Source organism: Tauraco erythrolophus, chromosome 1 (genome assembly GCF_009769465.1).
Source record: "Tauraco erythrolophus isolate bTauEry1 chromosome 1, bTauEry1.pri, whole genome shotgun sequence".
Classification (NCBI taxonomy): domain Eukaryota; kingdom Metazoa; phylum Chordata; class Aves; order Musophagiformes; family Musophagidae; genus Tauraco; species Tauraco erythrolophus.
Window position 1 is genome coordinate 40,953,839 of NC_141465.1, and position 24,007 is coordinate 40,977,845.

At 37.3% G+C, this 24,007-nt stretch overlaps 1 protein-coding gene across 1 annotated transcript in view; it reads left to right on the plus strand.

Annotated features, from left to right (window-relative positions):
• CFAP47 (cilia and flagella associated protein 47) overlaps positions 1-24,007 on the plus strand; it is a 343,401-nt gene that overhangs the window by 106,472 nt on the left and 212,922 nt on the right. The window contains exons 36-40 of the mRNA XM_086608696.1: positions 9,959-10,093; positions 10,605-10,717; positions 12,041-12,191; positions 14,280-14,368; positions 16,963-17,049. Coding sequence (XP_086464822.1) covers positions 9,959-10,093; positions 10,605-10,717; positions 12,041-12,191; positions 14,280-14,368; positions 16,963-17,049 — 575 coding nt within the window. The remainder of the gene's footprint in view (positions 1-9,958; positions 10,094-10,604; positions 10,718-12,040; positions 12,192-14,279; positions 14,369-16,962; positions 17,050-24,007) is intronic.

Here is a 24,007-nt window from a genome sequence, read left to right on the forward strand (position 1 = left end):
GGGATTCATCTTTATTGATAATATTGTGCAAAGCATTTGATACTGTCCCACACAATGTCCTTGTCGCTAAAATGGAGAGACATGGATTTGACAGGTGGACGACTCAGTGGTTAAGGAGTTGCCTGGATAGTTGCACTCGAAGAGTTGCAGTCAATGACTCAGTGCCTGGGTGGACAACAGTGATGAGTGATGTCCTTCAGGGGTCTGTACTGGGACCAGTATTATTTAATGTCTTGTTGGGGACACGGACAATGGGATTGAGTGCACCCTCAGAAAGTTTGCTGATGACACCAAGTTGTGTGGTGTGGTTGATACTCTAGAGGGAAGGGATACCATCCAGAGGGACCTGGACAGGCTTGAGAGATGGGCCCATGTGATCAACAAGGCCAAATGTAAAGTCCTGCACATGGGTTGGGGCAATCCTTGAATCTTCTCGAGGAGAAGGAATTGGGGGTGTTGATGGATGGAAAACAGAATATGAGCTGGCAATGTGTACTTGCAGCCCAGAAAGCCAACTGTACCCTGGGCTGCCTCAAAAGATGTATGACCAGCAGATCAAGGGAGGTGATCCTCCCCCTCTACTCTGCTCTCCTGAGACCACACCTGGAATTCAGCTCGGGGGACTCCAGCATAAGAAAGACATGGACCTGCTCGAGTGAGTCCAGACAAGGGCCATGAGCATCATCAGAGGGCTGAAGCACCACTCCTATGAAGACAGTCTGAGAGAGTAGGGGTTGTTCAGCCTGGAGACGAGAAGGCTCCGGGGAGACCTTCTAGCAGCCTTCCAGTATCTAAAGGGGGCCTACAGGAAAGCTGGAGAGGGATTTTTTACAAGGGTGTGTGGTGATAGGACAAGTGGAAGTGGCTTTAAACTGAAAGAGGATAGATTTAGACTAGATCTAAGAAAGAAATTCCTCACTCTGAGGGTGGTGAAGCCCTGGAACAGGTTGCCCAGAGAAGTTGTGGATGCTCTTGTGAGACCCCACCTCGAATACTGCGTCCAGTTCAGGTGTCCCCACCATAAGAGAGACATAGGTTTGTTGGAGCGTGTTCAGAGGAGGGCCACAAAGATGATCCAGGGGCTGGAGCACCTCCGCTACGAGGACAGGTTGCGGGAGCTGGGATTGTTCAGCCTTGAAAAGAGAAGGTTTCGGGCGGACCTAATAGCTGCCTTCCAATACCTGAAGGGAACCTACAGGAAGGCTGGGGAGGGACTTTTTACAAGAATGTCCACTGATAGGACAAGGGGAAATGGGTTTAAGTTGAAGGAGAGCAGATTTAAATTAGATCTTAGGAAGAAATTCTTCAGTACGAGGGTGGTAAGATTTTGGAATAAATTGCCCAGAGAAGTTGTGGATGCCCCCTCCCTGGGGGTGTTCAAGGCCAGGTTGGACGGAGCCTTGAGCAGCCTGGTCTAGTTGAGAGGCGTCCCTGCCCATGACAGGAAGGTTGGATTAGATGATCTCTGAGGTCCCTTCCAGCCTATGCCATTCTATGATTCTATGATCCATCTCTGGAAGTGTTCAAGGCCAGGTTGGGTGAGGCTTTGAGCAACCTGATCTAGTGGAAGTTGTCCCTGTCCATGGCAGGGAGGTTGGAACTAGATGATCTTTGAGGTCATTTCCAACTATTCTGTGATTCACTGTCGTTATGAGATCTATGGAAACAGGCAATTGCAACAGACAAGTGATCTGTTCAGGTTCTAAGTTCACCTAGATTATTCCCTTACGCACCCCATAAACGTATTGTGGAAATGAAAGAATAGGAAATGTATGTTTCAAAATCAGTGTCCTTTTTATTTCTGTCGGAGCAACTGAAAATTGCTCAGATCTGATAGTGGTCTCAGCTAGGATATTTCTAAAGAGAAACTGTGTATGCCTGGGATAGATATAGCCTTTTAAAAAGGATATTCATATGTATATATATAACAAACATACAAAAATATAGACTTTTAAGCTTTATTTAGACACCAGAATGACTACTTGATCTTTTTTCCAGACTTGCTGACTGTCCTATTCTCACATTGACTTCCAGTTTATTGAAAAGTTGGCTGCTGCACTTGTATAAGCAAAGCCTGTATAAACTGAGGAATCTCCTTTTGTTCACAAACAACATTGTTAACTATAAGTTTACCTTTTAAGTTCAATATTTAAGCCTTACAAATCTGGAAATAACCAATAAATCTTAATGTATGGCTTTTGTTTTCTGAAATTTAATACAGTATTTTCATTACCTTCTGTTTGTTTAATACTTTCGCCATAATTTTCAATAGTCATTTGCAATTGGTGATTTAAATTGGTTGCCCAGGTAACATTTCATGGCTGCTGATTCCAAGCATTTTCTGTTTTTCAGTTATTTCTGTCCTGCTAGAAGCTGTTCTTTGGTGTAGGATGTCTATTTTCATCATTGCTTCGTAGGCTTTGTAGTAAGGAAAGCCTTCTCGTGTTATTTATGCATCTGTTGAATAGTTTGCTCCATTACATTATTCAACTAATAATTACACGTTCAGAAAATGGAGTGTTACTGCCACAAGAAGTGGTTCAGCGATCTACTCCTTGCTGATAGCTTTTAATAAAGTTTTTCTCTCCTCTTTTCCGTCTGTCAGAACTTTTGCTTATAGTTACTGTGATTATTTAGGATTTAAAACACTCTGATTTAGTTTTTTCTTTTCCTTTTCCAGCTAGATAGATTATTTGTTTGCAATATATTCTATTCCATGTTTCAATCCATCACACTGCTATGCTAAGAAAACAGAACTGCCAGCATTTTCTAAATGTCATGGAATGACTTAGAGGAAGTTAATGCCATTTAATTTTTGCATTAAGTTATAAACCTATTTTCATAAAATCAAGAGGCATTATTTGTAAGCAGTTACAAACTGCTTTCTGAGCCGTAGTACCAGCAATACTAAAGACCAGGCTTTAGTAATATACAGGTGATTGAAAATGTGGAGAGTTGGTTATGGAATTAACAGCACAGAGCTGTGGTGGTATAACAGTTAAATAACTTCAGTTTTGCAATAGAACCAATCCACTATGCCTTGAATTTCTTGTGCAGGTTTGATATTGTCCTAACTTGGAATATTTAGAATTTGAAGTATAACAATTTATCCCGTTTGTCAGCGTTTTCTTTAACTTGGCAACATTAGAGCACAGATAAGCTAACAAGCAAACACCCAACTCTTCCAAAAATGTGAAAAGTTTTTCATATTTTGAGAAACTGGTATGGATACAATTTAAGACATAAATCTGTTAAACTTTATTAATTGCTATTGTTTGCTAACAGAATTTTTTAAAGCAAATAATATATGTAGACTATGTGAATTTTCTGCTGAATGTTGTTATGAAGTACACTGATTTTTCACTTTTTAAAAATTAGTAGGTTAATGTCACAAATGCAGTTTTATGAATTCACCACAGGATAAACCAGAGTGATGTTTTCTGAGGGAATAAGTTCTGATCTAAGTGGAAAAGAATAGAAGTAAGTGGCAAAAGAAAGTTAAGCTTCAACAGATAATCTACTCTGACATCTTTGCTCTCTTAAAGGAAAGTGCAGGAAAGATGAACAGCAGAGGTGTAAAACCGCATCTATATTGGAATAACTTCTCCTACAAATATTTGTTAACATTCAATAGTCATTACTGAGATAAGTGAATGGAAAACATCAGAATATTTTTCAGACTTCAGGTTTAAAAGTTTTGGCAGGGAAGAAGCTTTTTTACTTTCCATAGTAAGTGCATCCTAAAATTCCAACCTTAAAAAACAATGATGATGGAAATAAATAGAAATACAAGTTGAGGCATATGATTACATCAGTGCATGAAGACTTTATGTTATGAATATTAAGAACTACGAGGATAAGCATCATCTAGGAAACTATGGAAAGTGACAGGGAAACTTCAGATCAGTGCTCAGTGATGTACCCGTTCTCTTGGAAGGTTAGAGAAGGAGCTGTGCTAGAACTGCTGGGAGTAGGATGTGATGCTTGGCTGGGTACAGGACAAGAAAAGAAAGAGGAAACAGTTGGTAACTTTCTGCCTTTGTGCTCCATGGAGTCAATGGATTTGCCACCAGGGAAGCTCCAGTTCTACCTTTTCTGTGGAATGTCCTAACTGTCTCTTAAGTTATTAAAACAGAAGGGAAATTAAGAAAACTTGGAGGTTATCTAGTGAGATGTAATGCAAGGTGAATTTAATATATATATAGGTAAAAATATGGTAAGGATTGTCTGTTCTAATGTATCTTGACAGATTTCTCCTTCCTATTGTATCAAACAAAACAAAAAATCATGTTCCTCATAGTGCGAAGCACACAGAACACATTCATGCGGGACTACAGGCATTTAATTTGCAGGACTACAGGATTTGTTTTAATTAGGGCTGAGCTGTAGTCAGTAATAAGTCTGTGAAGCTTTCAGTAACTAAGTCATCTTTACTTAAATAGTTTATCCTTTGGGAAAGGGCTGCACCCTATCTCTGCTTTTGGCCCATGAGCCAAGCCTTGCCATCTTTTCCAGTACTCAGATTCTCTTTTTAGTCCCCCTGCCCTGCCATATAGTGCTTTAGGGTATGGAGAAGGAGAGGTTCCTCTTCCTAAAGCAGACATTAGGAATCTGTTTAGGGATACAGCTCCTTCTGGTCTCCTTGCAACCAGGGCGATGGGACCTTGTTAAAAATACTATTTTCTGAAATGTCTATCAGAGAGTCATTAAATGATGTAGATTTAATGCTCTTCAGACTTATCTCCTGTCAATGCCTGGGGGGCACCCCCAGCCCCGCCTACCCATGCCATGCTCCTTGGGGCTCCCACCAACTCTGCCCACAGCCCAGGACCCGATATCATATCAGCCCCCTGGGATCATCAGCCGCTGCCCCAGTGACGCCACAGCAGGGCTGGTCTCTAGCTCCCCACAGCCCTGCCCTGCCCGGCCATGGGACTCACCAAGCCGGGCTCACCCATAAGCCCTCATCCCAGCCTTGGCCTGCCCTTGTGCCCAGGGAGGTGCCCAGTGTTGTGGTTTAACCTGTCAGACAGCTGAACACCACACAGCCGTTTGCTCGATCTCTCCCCTGTGGTGGGATGGGGCAGAGAATCAGAGGGGAAAAAAGTAAGATCCGTGGGTTGAGATAAAGACAGTTTAACAAGACAGAAAAGGAAAGTAAGAATAATAATGATGGTAATGGAATATACAAAACAAGTTATGCACAGTGCAATTGCTTACCACTTGCTGACTCACGCCCAGTCGGTTCTCGAGCAGCAGCCTCCAAGCTATCTTTTCCCCTGTGGTTATACTGAGCATGATGTCATATGATATGGAATACCCCTTTGGCCAGTTTGGGTCAGCTGTCCTGGCTATGCTTCTTCCCAGCTTCTTCTGCGTCTCCTTGCTGGCAGAGCATGGGAAGTTGAAAATACTTTAATATAAGCACTTCTTAGCAACAACTAAAATATCAGTGTGTTATCAGCATTATTCTCAACCTAAATCTGAAGTACAGCACTATACTAGCTGCTAGGAGGAAAATGAACTCTATCCTAGCTGAAACCAGGACAGCTCCCCAAAGCCTTGCGCTAACTGGCCATGGGACCTGCCAAGCCAGGTTCACCCATAGGCCCTCATCCCAGCCTTCGCCTGTCCTAGTTCCCAAGTAGGTGCCTGATGGCCATGGCTGGGGCTGCCCTGGTACTGTCTAGCTGCTCTGTTCTTGGCTGGGGGTGGGATAAGCCCTGGCTGGCCTCTGCTCTGCAGCTGTGTTATGTTGCCTTGGGCTCCTGGCTCCCTGTCCTGGAGAGAGCAACTGGCACTTGCTGTGCCCTGGCGACTCTCTCTACCTTTAGTTTCCCTTTCAAGTTTGGACAAATTATAGCTTCACTGGCCTTTCTGGATTTGTTTTCTCCTACTGAATTGAGGATTTTTACATATAAGACATAAAACATCTCATTATAGCACAGCCTCTAAAGGGCTGAAGAGGCCAGGGAAAATACTGCTGGACTAATCTCTGAGAATTCTTTAATTTCTCCTTTCTGTAAAACATGATGGGAAACTTCTGACGAGCTTGTAGACTGGATGGGAAGGAAAGATTACTCCTGCATTGGAAACACTGTGTTAGGTTGGATAGATATGTCTATGCGTCTCTTGCTGCACTAAAGACAGTCCAGAAGAGGCAAAAAAGTTTTCTCCCTTTTTCAGCTCATGTGGCTAATAATTGTGATGTCTTTTCTCAGACTCTCTTCATTAATATTTGGGAAGCAGAGTAATTGCAGTTATCCAAAAGTTTCTGATAATGAGAATGAAATTTCTACTTTGTTTACAAAATTCCTAGTGGGAATCCACATGGGTCTAATTCTTCTCATGGAGTTGTTTTATTGACTTGACTATTTTAGGCTTATCTCCCATTGTTTTTCTTTTTCTTTTTTTTTTTTTTTAATTGCTAGAAATTTTTTGTTCGCAGAAATGACCAAAAAAAAAAAAGAATTTTTAAGTAATTATCCAAAACCATTTTTTATAGCCTTGGAGAAATACAAATGGAAGAGAGAGAAAAGCATAACTTTAAATCCTGTATCTATAGGTGACCATGTTTTAGGACATATGGGAACACTCTTAATCAAGTAATATTTTTTTCAGATATTTTAATAATCTGGATTTTTACTCTTCATTTTATCTTCTCAATACTGAAGAGGAAAATATAATCTGTACAAGAATTTTATTAGATTTTAAAAAATGCTACATTTTCTTGTTATAATCTAAATGTGTAGCATTTTTCTCATTCAATAAAATACAAAATTGGCTCATCTAGAGGCAGATACATACTAAGATGAAACATTAACTAATGCAAATAATATTTCTACAGAGACTCACATCAGAGGGCCGGTGACTGACTAAATAGCTCCTCTGTTTCCTTCATCCTGGTGCTTTAGAAGTAGTATCCGTTCCCTTTATTAATCTGCTGGAGAGTATAGAGATTCTGGAATAGATGGTTCATTATGAAAATTGCCTCATAAGAATCAATTAAAAAAAGATTTAAAGAGCTTTTTTCCTCTAATGTTCCATTTAGGCAATAAACGTTTAATCATGTTAAGGACAAGGATATAGTTGGTCATATAAATAAAATAATGTGGGGGCTGAAAGTGTGGTCTTGTCAGAAACTGGTATAATGTAGTTTATAGAAGAAATATTAAGTATATAGGGATATTCACTATTCTGAGAGATCTCTGGAAATGTTAATAGTATTGACAATAAATATTGAAATGAGACTTTACTGACAAAGTATCAAAAGAAAATTAAGTTGATATAACTTTATCCTCATAGTTTACTATTAAGAGGTTTTGGTCCTAAAAAGGTACAGTGGTAATAACACATCTTGTTCATGGGTAAATTTTATCTAGAGTGATAATTTTTTTATAAAAAGAGCAAAGTTTTAGAAATATTTCACAAAAGTGGTTGTGCCAAAAACCTGGGCTCCTTATTGAATATAGTTAAATTGATGTCACATTTTATTAGATGGACTGTATTTATTTACTTTATTTTTATTAATCTGATCTCCTCAAAAGTGTCACATTACCATTTTTATTGCTTTCTTAACTTACCCAGAAAAGATAACCAATGCTTCCACTGGAGCATCACATTCTCTCCTAATACTACCACAGCTGGAGTCATCTGGCAAATTTCAGTTCGAATTGCCCTATTCTCATGAGGGATCTCATAGTATCACTGTACGCTCTTCTACCACGAGTTGCTTCATGTATCTAATAAGTTGCAGGCTTGCAACCTTCCTTACAAAGCTTTGCTTGAGGGAAGTACGTACACAGAGGGAAGCAGGGAAATTGTGTAGCGGATTTACCAATAGATTACTAGTCTTGAATCAGTAAAGATGTTTGTGCTTAAAGTGCGTGAGAGATTTTTGTACATGTGGAAGCCGTGCTTATGCAATAGTGACCGACATGACTGTTGATAACCTGGAGAGATCTGTGTGCTGGTACCAGCTCAGCTGTGGCTTCCTGGCATACAATGTGGGCTCATATTGTGAGTGGGAGATTTTATTACTTGCAGTAGTTTTTGGATTAATTCCATGGAACTCTTGATTTACCTGTTTGCCTACAAGCTACAGGCATTTTTTTCTAGACCTTTTTCTACTGACGTGCCTGCCATGTATGCACTTATGAGACAGATTCAGGTCCCCTATAGTATACGTGTTTCTAAATAAAACTGATGTTCTAAATAAAACCGGTTATGTATTGCTCTCAATTCCTCTTCCAGATAAACAAAAAAGCATGCCATTTAAGAGACTTTTTTGCTTTATTTTGTCTTTTTTATTTGTTAGGATAGTCCAAAAATAATGTAGTCTTTGATATCCTAAGTAGACCTGTGCTACAAAAGTGTTATATCTTTTGAGACTTGTTTGTTCATGTCCTTAGAAATGGGTGTGAAACTTTCAACAGTTGCTGACTAGAGGAAGTTCTTTGTCCTTATTGCTAATGTATTTGAATATGAAGTATAGTCCCAGAGGTTGTGAAGCTCCTAGTAGTAGAAGTAGTACAGCTGTTTCATAAGTATTGGGATTTAAAAGTGTCTCATACCTGTTTTCTTGCTCTCTCACATGACTGTAGGTCTAAAAGACATTGGCTTTCTGTATATACAATACTTCTAAGTAATGTACAGGTCAATATTAAAATAAACACAAATGTGCTCTGTCTATTCTTTGAGTGGTTTACAGCTGCAAATTCGTGATATGATGAAACCATGGAAGAAGGAAGCTTGATTCTAGAGTGATGGGGTGAGGTTACCAGTAGTTATGTGCAACTCATCCAAGCTGCGTAGAAAGGGTGACAGTGACAATGAGCAACAGCACAATAGATCAGGTGTTTTTTTTGCTTGAGAGTTGGGCAAAATTTTTCCTGTAAGATAAGGGGATTTAGAATGGTAGTCACTTTCTAGACACTAGGCAAAGAAAGGCATTTTTCAAAATATTGCTGTATTGAATGACTCTCAGTTAGGTAAGGGATCCAAATAAAATGTCTTAAATGAAAAAAGCACCTTTTAATGAGATGACATGTTAATGCAGTGGTTTGCTGCTTAAATCTACTCCCAAGTGTGTGTATTTTTCAGTATTACTTGATATTTAATTCAGGAGATAAATTAGCTGAGTTGTAAAAGTTTATTTGGTGTATCATAGACAACTTTATTACAATAACATTATAAGTTACTAAGCATGAAGTTTTAAAAAGCTTAATTTAATTAGTTTGATTTAGGAAGTACAGAATCTTATTTGTTTAAATCTGTAGCCAGATCTTTCCTACCTGTATTTGTGGGAAGCCACTTACATCACTGAGACTCTGTAGTGTTTGATTAGCCTTCTGAAAAATTCATGTGTTTAATGGAGAAATTTCTACCTCTCTCTTTTCAGTGACTTACCAGAATCACTGAGGACTAAAGCTTTGACATGTTTTGCAGTTTTCATTTAAATTCATTTCTGTAAATCAAATTTTTAAAATGCGGTAATACTTGCTACCTTTTGTAAAGAAATTTGGCATCTGCAATAAAAGTAACTATAGTTAGTTGGATGGTGACAATGTCTTCATAAACAGTTGCAAAACTATATATAGGAGTATTTGAGATGATATTTTACGTAGTAAACGGAAAGATTTTTAAAAGCTTTTTTTTTTTAAAGATAATAGAGGCATATGTTTATCCAGTTAGTGAATTTTACTTGCTTTTTCTGTTATGCTTCATTTTAATAAAATGAAAATCTGTTTCTGCTGAACTGCGGGGGGAAAAAAAGGTGATTTTAATTTTTAACCTAGGTTTATTCCAGAGCATGTCAGTGGTCTTCAAGAACTAATTTTTTTTTGTTCACTGACAAGTTTCATGCTTTTTTTGTTCTTCGTCTTCATATCTCTAAACTACACAGGCAAAATTTTAACTGAATATCTGGTTATTTTTTCTTTTCTGTTTTCAATATTAGGCCACTGACATCTGTGATCCAAACCCAGTCATGATGCTTATTCTGTGTGTCTACCTATATGAAAGTCTCCCTCACTACTTACCCAAGAAGACTATAGAGTTTAAAGGTGCTCTCCATGCAAGTGTTGTTGAACAGGTACTGACACCATTGAATTTAGATTTGTAGCTGTACAAGGTTAAACCACTGTATGTATACACGTGCTTATATTATGTCTATACTACAACAAAGAGTGAATGGGTTTCATGTAATTTGGCTACTAAATATAGAAAATGGAAACATCCATCATCGTCTTTTTCTTTTCAGGCTTGGGATCCTGGCTTCTGCTGGTGTTTTTTTCCTATGCTTGTAAGCGCAGAAAGAAATATACAAATCTGACAAATTTGGGATCAAATATAGAGAGGAGTACAGGATTAACAGGCATAGGAGTACAGTGTACGCTGCAAAATAAGTAGTCAGTAAAACTCAGGTTGAATAGTCTGTGGGAAGTCTATACTCAGGAAGAAAAATAATCTATCTGGTTATTTGAAGTACTTTCTTATTTTGTGATATTCTTAGTTTGTATTTTGGAACTTAGCTGCAGAATACGCCTTTTATACTCTAAAAATTGAATAAAAATAAGCTGATTTTGTTGTTGTTGTTGTGATAGGTGTACGTGAAAAACCCAAGCAGTAAAACTTTGATGTACAATGCTATTCTTGTGGGAAGAGATGCTGATGATTTCTCATTACCTGAAGGAAACACTGTCACCATTGCCCCTAAGTAAGTAATGATTTTTTAAGTATTATTAAGTCTAGCAGTATGGAAATATAAACCAACTAATTTAATAGTGGTGGAACAGTAGAAATGTACAATTCCTATTAAGAGTTTAATGGGGAAGGCTGATTTGGGTTGTGCAGAAGCTTCTTTTTACCTTTAATATCTGCTATGTTTTCAGACAAATAACAAATATGTAGTTTATAAATATAACCTTTTTCTATATTTTAAGAATTCCTTTGAAGTATTATTTAGGTAATATCAGCTTGAGTAAATTTAAGAAATGTGAAGATTTTACTATAGGTTGTTTTCTTTCTGCCATCTCTTTTATACAGTTTGTTGAGGGGCAAATTTAAAATTTTTGTATACTACATAGAATGACATTGCAATGAAAGTATAAACCAGTCAGTTGACTTTTTTTAATGTGTTTTGAAATATTCTACTTACAACTTCAAAAATAGAGGTCTTGTTCTGTTTAGAGAAAGCTCTCTGTTCTGGTCGTATATGTAGAAAGGCAGAATATGTTTAGAGCCTACTGTTCTCTTGCTTTTAGAACAATTCTACACACTATAATTTTTCTGAATGTCATCTTAAGACATAAATCTCAAAATTAATGAGGTTAATTTTGGTTTTGAGAGCTTCAAAGCCACTAAACTTTTCTTACCGATCTTGCTTAGGTGCAAGACTAACGCAAATCAAGTCTAAACTTAACTCTTACTTAACTCTAAACTTTCATTCCATGTGGTCTCCCCTTCGCCAGTTTCCCATCAGAGACTTGAGCTTTTGCTTGTACAAGAGAACTTTGTTTTTTCCACCTCTTAATTACTCAACTTTACTAATTATTCTGAAGGTTTTTTTTACTCATTTCTTCCTCAATCATCCATGAGGTTTTGAGTAAGAATATCTAGATCTGCCTCGTAACATGCATAACAGGATGTCTGGCTTTAACTCACAAAAACCTATTCAAATAGGGGAGCATAAAGTAAATCAGTTGTCAGGGTAATACTATAAGAAAAGAGAACTTCCTGTGCTAGTGTGTGTGGGAAGAAAAATTAAGCTACATGCTGAGGTCATAAAAAAACAATAAGGACTCAATATTGTTCTTTTTCTATCTATATAGTTCTTTTATTAGAGTGTTTTAAGGTGCTTTTAGTCAGAAGATTGAACTACTACAAAGTACTTCAGAAGAAACTAATTACTTTCTCTTCTAGCCCTCTTACCTTACAAAGACTCTAAAATGTGCTCCTAAAGTGACATTTCTGACTAATTTCTGAGTCACAGTTTTGTGCCTATTTAAATTATTATTATTATTATTATTATTTTGCCTAGGAGACAAACAAGTATAAATGTGAAATTCAGTAGTCGTTTTCTGTGCCCTACTGAAGCGGTGTTGCTACTGGTCTCAAAGAGAGTGGGTGGAATAAATGGTGCCACACTGACATACTCTCTGAAATCTGAAGTCACACGTATTGAGCCTGCTGTAAGTTTATGTGTGTATGATTAATATTGTCACAAAAATATTGTTAATCTGTACATTGTATAAAGCAAAAGTGAACTGAGGTAAGAATAAAAATGTGAGTTACCATCAGCATTAGACTTTGACCTATGAATTTTCATGTTTCCAGTATAGCCTACGTATGTGCAGAGAAAAGCCTAGAGTAGTATCTGAAATGCCTAAGGTTATAAATCACACTTAGATCCTAAATAAATGTAAAAATCTTGCACTGACTGCTCTGAAAAGAAATCTGGAGTGCTTTCAGCATATGAATGCTTTTGGAAATGCCATTGCAGAGTTGTTGATGTGCACCTTCAGCCTAATGATTTCAGTTGTCAGATGTGGATGGGCAGCAAACTTTTGTTAGATGTTGCTAGGTTTATTTATGCTTTTTAACTTTAGACAGTCTTTAGATTTAAGATGTATCCTAGAAATAGTCAGAGCAGAGATAGGCATGTATTCCATCATTCGTTATCAAACATTTATTGAGCAGATCTGGATAGATCCTCTTCTGAACATAGATGGTGTTTATGCGATGTTTTTTTGCAATGACTCTATACCATAGCATCAGGCACTGATGTTAGAAAGCAAGGTGAGGGAAGAGAAGAAAATAGATACATGGAAGGATATGAAGGCAAAAAGCTTGATTCTTAGCCCTGTGCTATCATTTTGAAGAGATTTAAAATATCATAGAATCATAGAATGGCATAGGCTGGAAGGGACCTTAGAGATCATCTAATCCAACCTCCCTGTCATGGGCAGGGACGCCTCTCAACTAGACCAGGCCACTCAAGGCTCCGTCCAACCTGGCCTTGAACACCTCCAGGGAGGGGGCGTCCACAACTTCTCTGGGCAATTTATTCCAAAGTCTTACCACCCTCGTACTGAAGAATTTCTTCCTAAGATCTAATCTAAATCTGTTCTCCTTCAACTTAAACCCATTTCCCCTTGTCCTATCAGTGGACACTCCTCCCCAGCCTTCCTGTAGGTTCCCTTCAGGTATTGTGGAAGGCAGCTATTAGGTCCCCCCGAAGTCTTCTCTTTTCAAGGCTGAACAATCCCAGCTCCCACAACCTGTCCTCGTAGCAGAGGTGCTCCAGCCCCTGGATCATCTTTGTGGCCCTCCTCTGAACACGCTCCAACAAATCTATGTCTCTCTTATGTTGGAGACACCTGAACTGGACGCAGTATTCGAGGTGAGGTCTCACAAGAGCAGAGTAGAGGGGGAGAATCACCTCTCTTGACCTGCTGACCACGCTTCTCTTGATACATCCCAGGATGTGGTTGGCCTTCTGGGCCACATGAGCGCACTGCCGGCTCATGTTGAGCTTCTCATCTATAAACACCCCCAAATCCTTCTCTTCAAGGCTACTCTCAACCCACTCTGTGCCCAGTTTGTATTTGTGCCTAGGATTGGCGCGACCCAGGTGAAGGACCTTGCATTTTGACTTGTTGAAGCTCATGCAGTTTGCACTGGCCCATTTCTCAAGCCTATCAAGGTCCCTCTGGATGGCATCTCTTCCCTCAAGTGAGTCCATGGCACCACACAACTTGGTGTCATCGGCAAACTTACTGAGGGTGCACTCACTGCTGTCATCCATGTCGCTGACAAAAATGTTGAACAGCACTGGACCCAGAACAGACCCCTGAGGGACACCGCTTGACACTGGTCTCCATGTAGACATTGCACCATTGACCACAACTCTTTGAGTGCAACCTTCCAGCCAGTTCTTTATCCACTGAGTGGTCCATCTGTCAAATCTGTGTCTCTCCATTTCAGATACTAGGATGTATGTGGGACAGTGTCAAATGCCTTGCACAAGTCCAGGAAAATGACATCCATTGCTTTACCCACATCAAAATATGATGAAGTTGAATACATGTTTAAAAAGAAATAGACTTTAACTGTTCTTTGCTGGCAACAACACCTAGCATTTAAGTTAACTTTATAGTCACCAACAGTCAAATGCATGGTTTTATTCTTGTTTATAATATTTTCCTGTTTATTTATGTATTATACATGAATGTAGTTTTGCAACTTCTTCATATTGATATGTTTTTGCTGTTTTTTAGGCTATATTAAAATGCAAATCGCCATGTTATGAGCTGAAGAAAGTTATCCTAAATGTTACTAATCCCTTCCAAAATGATGGCATATTCAGGTAGGCAATGCTGTAAAGACAAATCTATAATGATTATGCTGTTTTATCAACTCTTTTCCATAATTTTATTCTCTTTAAAAATGTAAAACCTTGAGGTTAAATTGTAGGGATTTACATTACCAAAATTGTTACAAGCATTATGAAGTGGAAGCTATCATAATGAATAGAGAAGATAAATAAACCTTAATTGAAATCCATCTCAGTGTAAGCAATAAAGCTAGAGTTTTAATCAGATGGAATTCCTGAACCTTGCTTGTATTTTTGTGTTTGGCTGAGGTCCAGCAAAATTCCAAAGAGAAACAAACCATGCTAATTAATAGTTGGTTATTTTTTCCCCAATCTGCTTTATCCTGCTGTTTAAATTATTAAGCATGCAAAATAAAAAAAACATATTTTTTGCCTTGGGGCTTGCATGACTGTCAGTTAATCTAATTTTTCATTTGTATTCATCATAGATGTAACAACTGCAGAGTTACAAGTGTTGCTTTCCTTAATACAAAAGAAAGAGACTGTTATGCCCCTTTAAAATCCATTTATGAGATTTGACTCCACATTTTGTCTCTAGTCTGTAGAGCTAAACATTGGTTCCTGTCATTCATTTATTTACAGCAACCATTTCCCACAACATTTTTAGCTCGTTTTGCTGATCTGTTTAATATACACGTTGCATAGCATAATAGAGAAATTAAATTTCTCTTTCATTCATGGAATAGGTTTGATATAGACACCTGTATCAGGATTGTTTTCACTGCTCCAGCAATATGCTCTGGCATAAGCCTCCGATGTGGGAATCATCTGTTTATTTAGCTTCTGTCATTTTAAAGTCTGGTCAGTGAAACTGCCTGTAATCAGTTCTATCATGTGGATAACTCTCTTGGAAAGAATAGATTATAGGTGATGAAGTAATTTAATTTTATATGTATCACTCAAAAACTACTTGACAACTACTTAAAGTAATTATCAGTTTGGGTAATATTTGAACCAATAATCTAAAAGAAAAGATTCTTTGTATCATGCTTCCAGTGTTTTGAATCATTTAGTGTTCCATCAGTGGATGTATTGCTGAGATGCAAATAACAGTAGGAAATGCACTTGTGATACCAAGGAAGTAGCTCTTTTACAGAAACTGGGCTGAAAATCTTAAAACTAGGTGTATAATGTAGTACAATTTGAGAAAAGGACAATTAAAAATGCAAACGCCTCTTTGACCTCATGTCAAATACATAGCAAATGTCAGACAGGTCGAAAAGCTGTAAATTCTGCACCCTGAACTAGTCCTTGCCTGGCATTTGGCTGTTTGTTAGATGTTATCCATTCTATCAACTACATAATAATGTTTTCTGGTTTTTACAGTTCCTAGCTTTTATTACCTACGTATAGATACATATTTTAAAGATTACTGAATTTGCTTCTTCATTAAGAAAAAATGGTTTGATACTTTTAAAATTATCCATTACATTTCTTTGTGAAGCAACTATTTCTCTCCCAATAATAGAAGAGTATTTCTATAATATAAGATGCTATAGTAAGTAATGGTTATTATTATTATTTTTGGAAATGTCAGGTTAAACGCTTGAGCAGAGAATCAACTAATGCTGATGTAAATGATCATAACTCTATTGAAAAGTTTGAATTCAGACCCACAGCTCGTGCTAAGCTAGTTGACATACTGGCTTCTGTATTTTTACATGTAATCTTCCTTCTGTTTTTACTGTCTATGAGTGCAGAGAAAATGCAAAAGTCTGGTTTAAAATGAATTAATTATTTGTACGAGTACGAAAATTTTACAATGATACTTGAAACTAATTCTGGACTGATGACTGGCAGTAGGTCAATGGACCTAGAATGGAAATAATGTGTGCACAATGTAAAGTATATAAAAGGAAAGAAGATCAGAGTCTTCTAGGAATAACTGAAGTGAAGCAGTTGTTTGTGGTTTATCAGGGAAATGACAGTCATCTTAATGGATTCATTATTTACAAAAGCAAAATAAATTACCTGAGCTTTTTTCTTCAAATGTAAATGATTCAATTATTCAATCATTTAATTTAATAGAGGTCACAGTATAAATTACATTTCAGAAAATTATTTCCAATATAAGTATATACATACATATAATTTATCTTAATATTGAAATGGGCATTATTTTTCTGGTTTTAATTGTTTTGTTTTGTTGGATTTTTTTTATTATTATTTTTGGAAAGAAAATTGAAAATTGGTCTGCATGGTTGTAGACCATCCCTATGATTACAAATCAACCTATGGTTTTGAAGAGGTAGTAGTTTATGATATTTTGTAATAACACATCAATAAGTGTCTCAGGATTTTGCATGCTTACATAGGCTTTAAAAATTACATGTCGTGTAATTTTACGTTGTGCAAAATGTTCTAAGTTATTAAATAAATAATTAATAAATTATTAAATAATTTTTAAAAAATGTTTAGATTTTTTTTTAGAGTTATTTCGAAGTATCCCTGATTGAAAATATTAAACTTATTTAACAAGCTTTCATTTAAAAGTTAGAAAAAAAAGAGTTTTTTCTCCATTCTGCAAGTTAAAAATATGGTGATTATGTTTACTTGCCATACTCCAGGGTCATTTTGCTGGAATCTACAAGTTACCTGATGCAGCCAGAGCAAGTATATCAAGCCAGGCAAAAAAAGCAAGAGCAAATGTTCAGGTGAGTGTTAAATGGCAATTACTAATTAGAATATGTTGAATTATACAATTCTGTTAGTATTACATCTTTGTTTACAGCTGTGTGCATACCCATTGTAAAGAATTATAAGTTAGTACATGAAAATATCATGGAATTATGTAACATTTTAAAAACTCTTTACAGATAACTTAAACAGTGGAGAAAAGATTAATATGGTGTAAAAGATAAAAATGGAAAATTTGGAAAAAGTGTTAGAGAAACTAGGATTCAAAGGTGAACTGTTGATGCTGGGATAAGGGCAACGATGGTGACTTAGGTGACTGAAATGCCGAAAACTATTTCCAGTTCACTACAACATGATTAGTTCTGATTCTTGTAATGAAGAAGACAGAGATATTTGAATATGCAAGAGTAAGGTCAGGTTTGTATTTATAAATAGGTAGTCTATAGAAGTCTAATTAATTGTGCTGAAATGTAAAATGTTACAGGTTCAGGAGGGTCCTGAAGTTGTAAAAGCAGAATAAGAGGTTATTAGTGCAGATATATTGATATAAGTTAATATAATTTTATGCCTAGACATTATTGCTTAACTGACCATGAACAGATTTTCTGACATAGGAAATCTGGAAGGAGAAGGAGAGTTCAAAGTAAGCATAGTGAAGATAATAAAATGGCAAAAAATAAAAACCGGAGTAATTGGAGTGGGAATCAAGGAGATATATGAAAAAAGATCTGTGCTTAAGACTTATGGTCTGAAAGAAGGTATTTCTGTCTTCACTGTCTTTAATTGTTAGTGACATAAATACCAATAAGCTTAGATGAACAGGCAGAAATCTTTGTGGACATTGGAGAGGTGAGATGTAAATCAGAATCACTGATAGTCAAGGTTAAAGGAGAAAGAGAGACTCAAAAAGGTTTGAGAACTAAAATTTGTAGCACTCTCTAGTAATGGCCTAACATAGAGAAAGAACTACCACAAATATCTGAAACAATTTTTGGAACTTACCAGATACTAAGAATTGCACTGTTTTAATAATTGACAGTTTAATAACTCATAGTCATAGACTGAAAGTGTTAGAATTAAGTTTTTTTGATTATAGATTTTGCATTCACATATTGGGCAATTTATTTATAGAGATCCATTTCTCTAGTCTTCTGTCACTTTAACCATGCTGTAAAATTATTTATTCACAAAGCAGCATTTCTAATCATCAGTTGGAATAGTCTAATAGCTCAAAAAAACCCCAAGAGAAGTAAAAAGTCATCTTACAGGAAAGATAACCACAGTGTGCGACCATTCAGGTTTCTTCTCATGGAGGCAGGATCTAGCTTTGAAAATACACCATCAGCCCTCCGACAATACATGTGGAAAATGCTCCAGCGCAGAAATACTGTCAAGAAAGAATGCTACAGCCACCAGAACACTAGTATGTAGACATTTTAGGTGGATGCGTTCAACGCCATTCTGTCCCTCGTTTGTGTTCTGTGGGCTGCACTGATTGTCAGTGTCCTGTGTGCTCTGTGCACCTACAGCTGAGCTGCACTTATCAGGTGTGCTACAACAGGTGAACCTCCAGTGATTAATGGTTGCTAGTTTGGAAATGTGCAGCCATCTGCAGATGTTAATAGCAAGGCGAAACACCTGTGCCTGTTTCATGTAATGCTTATTAGAAAAGAGTCTGGTCACAACTACCAGTTACTCTGATAAGATATCCAAATGCTTAATTTATCCAGCTTAATTTATTCCTAGGAAATAAATCAGTCTAAACAGTGTAATTTTAGTCATACATCCAGGCTTCACTCTTACTGAAATTGATTTGAGGCATCTTAAATCTTGGGAAATCTTCAGTATTGATTTGTTATAATTTTAGATATTTCTGTTATCTGTGATAATAGAAGCCACTTAGGTGTTCTTTTAAAGTATATTTTTTCCTTGAAAGGAACATAACAAACTTCTGAAATTATGTTAAAAATTAGTATGTGTGCAATTCATAACTGATCAGTAAGAAGATTGTACCTGCAATCATTTTTATTCTTTTGATAAATCTAGAAAATGCTTTCTACAAGGGGGCCTATTGCTCTCAGTGTTCCATAAGCATAAAACTACTGTAAAATCGATGCTTATACTGTAAGTAATTGTGTCTACGTGATTGATGTCATTTGCATGCTTTGATGCTAACAACTTAATCATCTGTGCAGGTCCAAGTGGGTCTCCTCAGTCTCATACTCCTTCTGTGTCCTCATACTATGCCCCTAGATGTGTCGGACACACCACTTTAAGCCTTATTGTAACAAGCTTTACCTGGCAGGTAGCCTTCTTACCTGGCACTTTCCCCTCTGGCAGTATCACAGGCACCCAGAATGATGTCATTCAAACCAAAGAGGATACCGACTCTTTAGTCATTGTAGCACAGGCTCATCTTACTGTGACTGGAAAGATATTCCAATATGAAGCTAGAACTCAGACAAGCTATATCCTTACTGAGACACAGTGCTGTTTAAGCTAAAAAATTGAACAGTAGCCCATATCTGAGGCAGTGTCATTCAGTGGTTGCAGGCAAGACTTCTGTGGGGAAGGTTGTCCATGGGAAGCTGAATGATGTTTGGTGAGAAGGATAGTGTATTTTCTTTCATCCATTTGCCATAGTTTTTCTTTTAAATATACTGTGATACACGTGCATGGATTTTTTCAAGTTAAGCACTTTTCTATACTTTTCCAAGCCCTTGACACTTGAGTTGTTATCCTTGGCGTACATCTGTGTGCCAGCATGGTCCACTCCCTGTGGGAGAAGGAGAACCAGGTGGAGAGATGCATGTCACATGGCCCAGGAATTCTAATATAAAACTACCCATAAGTAGTTTTCAAGCATGTTAGTATTTTTGACAGAAGTCCATTAAAAAAAAAAGTGTTGAATGACAGTAAAAGTTCAAGGTTACCTTTAATAGCTGACTTTTCCTTCATAGTTTTCCTTCTGTAAAACTAGAAAGTGGTGAAGGCATACTAATGATTCACTAATAGTCCTTTTCTAAGATCATGAATAAGCAGCTTAGAGCATGCCTTACAGTGTCCATGAGTCATGAGGATGGCTCATGATTGCACAGACTGATTTGCAAAAAAAGCTGTGAATGTGGATAAATATTTTTACATCAAGAAAAACTCAGGTATAACAAAAAAGAAACCATTAATTAATGAATTTCAAGTCAAGCTTTGCAGAAGCTTCTTAATTAATTTACGTGTGGTTTTTTTTTTTAACCAGAGATAATACCAGGAATTCAAAATATTTTTATTTTATGAATTTTGTTCTTATACTTTTTATTCTAAGCAGTTTCATGTGTCAAGGAAAGAGTTACATTAAACAGAATACCTGTATTTACTTACTGATAGGACAAAGAAAAACTGAAGACCCTAAAAGGCTCCGTTGTGTCTCTGTGTCATATAGGTTATGAAATACAGCTTTAATACCTGTTGTTTCAGAAAATACTGTTTAGAAATATACCGTCAGGAGTCATCACAATTCTGATTAATATTTGATATATTAGAAATTGATCTATATTAATGTAAGCCATACTACCTCTTCTGGGCAGCTCCTGTTTTAGTTTCTGTCCTAGTCTTTGTTCTGATATCACAAAGGATCCCACTGAGTGTGGAAACTGGCAAGTATCTTATATGTGAGTTTTGTGTTCAAATGTTTCAGTATTTTCAGTGCATTAGTAAGCAGTCCCTTGTATCCTTTCTCTCTCTAATAAAATGCTTGCTTCTGTCTTCTAAAGTTCATTAATGAAGTTGCTGCTATGTGAACTTAAGATTTCCCCATGGTGTCTGGCACTTTTTTAGTTTTATTTTTACCTCAGTAATATATAAAATCTGCAACTGGGAGGGACTGAAAAGATCATCTAGTAAGTTCTGCTCCATATACAGAAAGCAAAGTCATTTTCCTTTTCTGAGAATTCATTGGATGGAAAACAGAGTTATTGACTTGTTTGGACCCTGAACTGAAGAGCAAAGGCACACTGCTGCACAAGTATGGTTATGATGACATGATGATGTGTGTAGACTATCTGTATTGACTGCATAGATGATATTGTTTTTGGTCTTGATTTTTGGCATACCTGATAACACGGCAAACCCACTCTCTTTGTGGTGCTATGTAGGAAGAGGTAACTGGCAACTCAGAATTGATAGCTACTAAACTGTTTCTCACTGGTGCGCAGGTATGTACGTAATTTGTAGTACAAGTTTGAACTGGTTAGACTAAACCATGGAAAGAATGAGTTGGAAATATTCACACTGGCCATTTTCTCCTTGTACCAAGCAATTGAGAGATGCCCTCCTAAACCAACCCTCACCTGTAACTTACTCTTGTGGAACTTTTTGTTCATTTAATGCACAGTAAAATAACCTTGCTTTGGAAGGGACAAGTTGTGTTTGCAAAAAAACCCAAAAGAAATGAGAGGCAGTTTGTGAAATTGTTTGGTCACCATTCCCCCTGTTAAACCGATCACCTGAGTTTTCTGACTTAGAGGTTTGATCTACAGTGTGGTACAGTGTGCTTAGTCTCACTAGTAGACTGCTGATCCTTTGTCATTGTGTCTGCAGAGCACATGTATAAGCTTGATGCTGGAGCTTGTCTTTGGTTCTTCAGCAGTGATATTTTTCATGCAATAGAGTTCAGTGTTAATATGGAGAAGAATGATTAGTGCACAAGGTGTGATAGGACACTACTGTGGACTTAATACCATAGAATCATAGAATTGTTTGAGTTGAAAGAAGCCTTTATGGATGATCTAGTTTCAACCCCCTGTCATGGGCAGGAACATCTTCCACTGGATCCAGTTGCTCGGACACTGGATCCCTGTCCAACCTCACATTGAGCACTTCAAATAATGGAGCATTCACAGTGTCTATGAATAACCTGTTACTATGTCTAACCACCCTCATTGTAAAGCATTTCTTTCTCATATCTAATCTAAATCTATCCTCATTTAGTTTAAAACCTTTACCCCTTGTCCTGTCACAACAGGCCCTGGTAAAAAGTCTCTCTCCATCTTTCTTATAAACCCCATTTAAGTACTGAAAGGCCAGAATAAGGTCTTCCTGGAGCCTTCTCTTCTTCAGGCTGAACAACCCCAAGTCTCTCAGCCTGCCTTCACAGGAGAGGTGCTCCAGCCTTTGGGTCATCTTCGTGCCCTCCTTGACCCACTCTAACAGATTGATGTCTTTCTTGTGCTGGAGACCCCAGAGCCGAACACAGTACTCCAGGTGGGGTCTCACAAGAGCAGAGTAGAGGGGCAGAATCACCTCTCTCGACCTGCTGGCCACGCTTCTTTTGATACAGGCCAGGATATGACTGATTTTCTGGGCTGTGAGTGCACGTTGCTGGCTCATATCTAATTTTTTGTGCAGCAATATCCCTAAGCCCTCCTCCACAGGGCTGTTCTCAAGACATTAATCCTCCAGTCTGTATTGATACTGGGGACTGCCCTGACCCAGGTGCAGCAAACTGTCTGTGTAAGCCTATTTTATGGCAGCGTTAAGCTGTTCTGCCTAATTCATTTCCTTATTTCTCTGTGTATTGAAAGGGGATGTGTTGAGTCAGACTGAGAGCATCACCATGCTTCTTATACCTTCATGATTTTAACTATATTCCTTTAGTTTTTATTATTGCATGAGATGCTGTTTCTTTCTGTTGAAGAATGAGACACAATGTACATGTCTTCCACAATGCAGTTTTATTTCCCTTTTTGCTTCACTTATTGCAGGTGCTTTGTTCATTGGGGTGCGAATAAATTTACAGAGAGACATTCAATACTGTGTCAAATCAATGCAATGACTTTCTTTGTCATTCAGCTCTGAAAATAGGACTCATTCAATGTATAGTTCAACCCAGTGAAGAAATATGTTGTACTCTGTGCATTCTCAGTGTGTAATGTATTTCCACGGAATACGCTGTTGTGGTTTAACCTGTCAGGTAGCTAAACACCACACAGCCATTTGCTCACTCTCCCCCCGGCAATGGGATGGGGGAGAGGATAGGAGGAAAAAAAGTAAAATTCATGGGTTGAGATAAAGACAGTTTAATAAGACAGAAAAGAAGGGGAAATAACAACAACAATAATAAAAGAATACAAAAAACAAGCAATGCACAATGCAGTAGCTCACCACCTGCCAACTGATGCCCAGTCAGTTCCTGAGCAGCAGCTTCCCGGCTAACTTTCCTCCTGTGGATATACTGAGCATGATGTCCTATATGGTATGGAACACTCCTTTAGCCTGTTTGGGTCAGCTGTCCTGGCTCTGCTACTTTGCAGGTTCCACCTCCTCACTGGCAGAGCACAGAAAGCTGAAAATTCCTTGATTTAGTATAAACACCACTTAGCACCAACTAAAACATCAGTGTGTTATCAACATTGTTCTCGTATTAAATCCAAAACACAGCACTATACCATCTACTAGGAAGAAAATTATCCCAGCCAAAACCAGGACATATGCTTATTATGTTATCATTTTTCATGCAGCTTTTGAGCAATTTGTTATTTTTACAGTGATTCTTTTGCTGTAGTCTCTGTTTTTGTAATTATGTCTTGGCATTCTGATTCAAAGATAGAGAATTGAAAGAGATGTCATTTTATATAAAATTTGTATTTTTGTATTTTTATGTGAGATACTTATTTGTAAGTACAGAATAAATAATATGTTGTACTCTCATACCTCAGAGATAATTTTCCTTTTTGAAAAATGGCCTTTAAGTGTAGGTATTAAAATGATCTCCAGAGTAACATATTCTGAAAATTTTACAAGTCCATTTATTTAAGATTGTGAATTTTTTTTTTTTTTGTAGCCCAGGAAGACTAACTATTTCTTTTAAGAGAGACTCAATAGCTATCAAATGCTATATGTAATAATTGTTTGCTATAAGCTGGTTCATCAAATTTTACTGCTAGAGGAGAATGACTTTTATGTGCAGATAATATTAAACCT